Source organism: Dermacentor variabilis, chromosome 5 (genome assembly GCF_050947875.1).
Source record: "Dermacentor variabilis isolate Ectoservices chromosome 5, ASM5094787v1, whole genome shotgun sequence".
Taxonomy (NCBI): domain Eukaryota; kingdom Metazoa; phylum Arthropoda; class Arachnida; order Ixodida; family Ixodidae; genus Dermacentor; species Dermacentor variabilis.
Genome location: NC_134572.1, coordinates 22,975,403 through 22,980,341, shown reverse-complemented (window position 1 = coordinate 22,980,341; position 4,939 = coordinate 22,975,403). Strand labels below are relative to the sequence as shown.

Here is a 4,939-nt window from a genome sequence, read left to right as displayed (position 1 = left end):
TCGCAGAAATCTTGTAGCCTCTATCTCGAAAAAAGAATTTGCACTCTTTTTAGCAAGTCCTTGTGACGGCATATAAATTACTTGGAAAGTCGATACCATGCAAGAGCGCGCCTTAAGTTTAAGCACATGCCTAGTAATTTCTGCAGTACCGCAAGAAGTGACAAATTTTTAAGAAAACAATGAGATAAGGCAGAAGAAAATAAAAATAAATACGTGGCCTTTTTATTAACACTACACTTTGACATATCTTACTGTTGGCTTCAGAGGAGCTTTCTTACAAAAAAAAAACACTAATTAGAACAGCCCAGGAACAGGATGGGAAGCAGATACTACATTGCTCAGAAACGGACAACATTGCGCTTCGTGTCAGCTATTTCCTCGCTCCGTCCCGTTCCTGCGCTCCTTTAATTAAAAACGCAAAAACACTCCGTAAAAAACTGTCAATTAAAAAATGTGCATTTTGTTTTCGAATTCATGGGCGACCTCTCGGGACATTTGAAGGCCTCTGCAAAAGGATAAAAGTGCCGGAGCGGCACGTTGCACTCTTGTTGGCGGCTAATGTCGCCTTCTTTAGAGCAGAGTGCGTAGCAGTAGGTCATGAAGAACACCTGGTCTTCACCGTATTCTCCAAGGCCTTCAAGTCGCAAGTCATTAACGGCATCGGCATGGTTTGAGTGCTTCTGGACGGTCGTTTTGAACGCCGAGAAGGAGACCTCCAGCGCCGGTATCGCAGGGAAGACGCCCATCTCTGGCAGTCCGGACTCCTGGCCTAATTGACACTGCATGCGGTGGTAGTACTCGGCCGAATGTGTCTTGCCCCACCAGGCAATGTTTTCACCATAGAGGTTCACCGTCGTACCAAGCGGGTCGATGGTTTTGGCGATCTCTCTGGCCAGCAGAAACCCCGAGGCGGCGTAGTTCATCGCGAAGGTTCCATTTATGTAGAAAAGCGGTGCTTCAAGCGCCACCATGACAGCGTCAACTGAATTGGGAAGGTACGCATACGTATAGGGTTGTTGGTGAAAAGTGCGTCTCTTTTGGTATATATCGTAAAAGCGGGCATCGTTTTGTAGCCTCCCGTACTTCTCCGCGCTAACAAGCCAGCTAATCACGAATGAAAAATTACTAGTATCGGGAAATATCCCGTAAAGAGCGGCGCGTTGATACGAAACAAAAAACTCCTCGGATGGCAAGATGTTCAATTCGGTGTTCTTGATCTTGCGTACCGCCTTTCCAGCGATTTCGCGGTCGATCCAAGCGGCTCTATTCACTTTCGATACGAATTCGTTTTTGAGGCTTTGCGTGAAGCGGTAGACACCGCGGCGGGTCTCGTTCGTCGGGAAGAGCTCCGTTAAGTATTCCGCGGAGGTGAGAAGCCCGAAAATAGAGTTCACGTACTCCAGGCAGGCAAGCTGCCTGTTCTCGTTGATGTTGTCACGGAACATGAGCTCTGGTTTCCCCGCCACCGCCCAAAGGTGAGACTGGATAAACATCCAGGCAGTGCCCATGAAAATCTCCGATTGGTTGTACGTGCGGAAGAGCTCGTCGAGCTTTGTCAGGAGGAGGGAGTCTTCAACTACCACCCAGTCTTTAGGATTCCAACGGCGTCTGAGCGTAATGCTGTATTGCCTGTTCAGGAGAGGGTGCCACTCTACGTCCCTTATGTTCGGCGTCTTGGTATCGAGTTCATCGAAGGTTAACCACCACTGCTCGCCTTTGTTGCCATAATGGGTGGCTTCGGTGAAGAATGTCTCGAGCTTGTGCAAGAGTATCGCATCATACTTCAAGTTATGTAGGCCCAGGACTGCCATATGATCATGGATGACCACTGCGTACTCTTCTGTGTTCATGAGGTGCTCAAGGCGATGTTTCCAAACCACGCCATTGTATCGCCTGCGGAATATCAAAATATTACCAACCACTTTGCTTATCATGACCTGTAGGCGGAACTGAAAGTTGACATCAAAGCTTGCCGCCATGCTGAGCATTACTTCTAGCGGGTGAAATGGGGCATCGTCGGTATCTTTGAAGGGCCACACAAGCCCAACTTCATCCATAAAACGGACGAGCGAATCAATCTCGGTGATTGAGTTCGGCTTCTGAGGGTCGGCACACTTCTGGTGCAGCTGGGCTGCTTTCCCTTGATGCCATAAGTCGGCGTCCAGCTCCATGATCTCATTTTTCTTGGCGTCTTGGTTCATTTTCTCAAGGACAGAAAGTGTGGGAAACTCCCGCTTCCAACCGCCGCAAACAAATGCATAAAAGTTCATGCAGGGATCGACACTGGTGTTTATCGTGTTCAATAGCCGCTTGGCGTGTTCCTTGCACGAGTCGGAGACGCAGATCCCCACTGTCGTTCCGGCTGAAATGAAGAAAATGTAAGCGATGACGCAAGTGAACACCCCAACTAAGATCGCGGTGACTGGGACAACCAGTAATAGCCTCTTTTTTGCGGCTTCTTGACTCGGAGGTAGCATGACGGCTGGCGGCATCCGTGAGCTTCCGCTGTCCTGCGCCAGAGGCTGAAAAAAGTGTGCGACGTCCCCATGAGTCGTCATCATAGCTATCTCCCAGTAGTTCCCAGTTATTCTTATCGTGTTAGTGTACCCAACGTTACTCGCCTTGATTTATTCATCGTATTACTACGCTAAATATCTCGCGCCTTCGACTGCGTTTCTCTTCTCTTGCCACCGCTTATATTGTTACGAGAAATACATCATCTGCTCAAGTTCCCTTTTTCATTTTTATCTACACGAACATCAGCTGCCTGAGTTTGCTCACGTTCACCGTACGTCATTCCGTTCTAAGAAAAAGAATACTGGCTCTGGTTGGTCGCTTTAGTACCTGATGGAGGACAGTCCGCGTGAATGCAACAAGACTAGCACCCGAGATCAATACAATTGATATAGTGATTTACCGGGTATCACTTCGCAAACCGACGCACTGCCTATTTTTTATGGGATTTTACGTGCCAAAACCACTTTCTCATTATAAGGCACGCCCTAGTGGAGCACTCCGGGAATTCCGACCACCTGGCGTTCTTTAACGTGTCCCTGAATCTAAGTACACGGGTGTTTTAGCATTTGGCTCCCATCGAAATGCGGCCGTCGTGGCCGGGATTCGATCCCGCGACCTTGTGCTCAGCAGCCTAACACCATAGCCACTTAGCAACCACGGCGGGTACGCACTGCCTATAGAAAAAGCCCTAGTGGTGTTCGAAAAAAACGTGGTTAAGCCTCTAGTATCCTATGTTTTCTAATAAATATTCTAATTATCAAGACCACAGGAATTTGCAAGCAATCACGAGTGCTATTTCAAGGAGCACGTGTTTTGTGCTATTTCAAGGAGCACGTGTTTTGTTTCGTCTGATATATTACGAATACTGCGTTTGTACTCGCAGGGTCGGTCATGTGAAGCTCACTTTTCGTGACCAGAGACCGTATAAGATAAGGCTATTACATTTTTATTTTACATTTTGATTGATATCAAATTTAGTAATCACCAATGCAAGCACCGAGCGGTGACCCGCTTCGTTGTTTGAACAGCATAATAAAACACTCCTCTCCTTTATATCGAGGGAGGGGGGAGGGTAGGATCGCTTACCTTGACAATATTTTTTTATATAATCGGCTGACAAAAGGCGGGGAATGAGGAGAAGTGGAGAAGATTTTGGTGGAGCAGAGTTTGGGCAGTGTAGGTAGACAAACAGATAAAGAGTGTGTTGCTAGCAGCTGCGGCTGGTCCACTTCCGGTTTTGGAACTTGCGGTGGCTGGCCGAAAATCGAGGCGGCGTAGCGACTAAGCGTGAAATAAGCAAATGGCAAGATTCGCATTCTATGTGAAGGTACAGTCGATCAGCGGCAAGAACGTACGAGGCACACGGCCTGCAGGAGAAGCTATATAGACAGGATGTCCCAGGTACTCTTTCCCAAATTTTAAATATGTGCAAATGGCACATAGCTGGACTGAACTTAGATAATGTTGTTCGCCGTCGCTTGGATACAGATTAATTTTTTACATTCCGCGTAATTAGATAATTAGACTTAATTATTTCAACTTCTCAAGCGTTATAAGTAGAGGAAAAGTGACAAGGAGGAAATTGCAGGGCAACATGAAAAACTCTGGATACAGCTTTCTGTTACTCAATACTTTCTACACGAAATGGTTTTTCCGACCGTGATAGAAACCTCCGAGTACTCGCGAGATTACTGCGCGACCGGCCCCTCGAGGCACTTTGCGTGTGTTCGCGTGCTGCTTTCACGCTCGGAAAAACAGTTTCTTGTAGCACGTATGAAGCAAGAGAAAGCTGTATCAGGAGTTTTTATATCGCTCTATAATTATCTTATTGACACTTTTCATGTAACTATAATACTTTGGAAGTTGATTAATTAATTAGGACTAGTTATGTAATCGTGCGGAATGCAAAAAGTAATTGGAGTATTCTAAGTGACGGCAAGCAACATTAGTTTTGCTTTGTCCAACAACGTGGCATTTACATCTTTTTAAAGTTGGGCTAAAATTACGCGGGACACCCTATATATATAAAAAAGCAGCAGATTATACGAACTTGTGTGTGAGTTCACAGCCAAAGTTCTACGAGGCGGTTGAATTTGAGCACCGGAAATAGGGACTACAATTGGCTGTAATTATATCACATACTTCAATATGTTTCCCTTATGTGACTTATTCGTTTGAGACCTTGGCCGCATATAGCATTTTCGAGCACATGTCACGAAATTTTCACAAAAGCAGTAATTCATCCACACACATTTTATTTCGCCGGCGCATTGGCCTAGGCACAATAAATCGCATTGTGTGATCTCCATAAGTGCAGAGCACAGTTGCTTCATTATGGTCACAGACAATAGCGGTTACCTTTGTACAGCGTTTGATAATAAATTGCGTCTACAAATTTATTTCTGAAGCGATTTTCAGAACT

General features: G+C 46.0%; 1 protein-coding gene across 1 annotated transcript; it reads right to left on the bottom strand.

Moving 5' to 3' along the window:
• Nucleotides 1-440: 440 nt before the first annotated feature.
• On the bottom strand, nucleotides 441-2,558 carry LOC142582162 (neprilysin-2-like). Its single transcript, XM_075691556.1, has one exon. The coding sequence runs from the start codon at nucleotides 2,556-2,558 to the stop codon at nucleotides 441-443; it is 2,118 nt and encodes a 705-aa protein (XP_075547671.1).
• Between the last annotated feature and the right edge of the window lie 2,381 nt (nucleotides 2,559-4,939).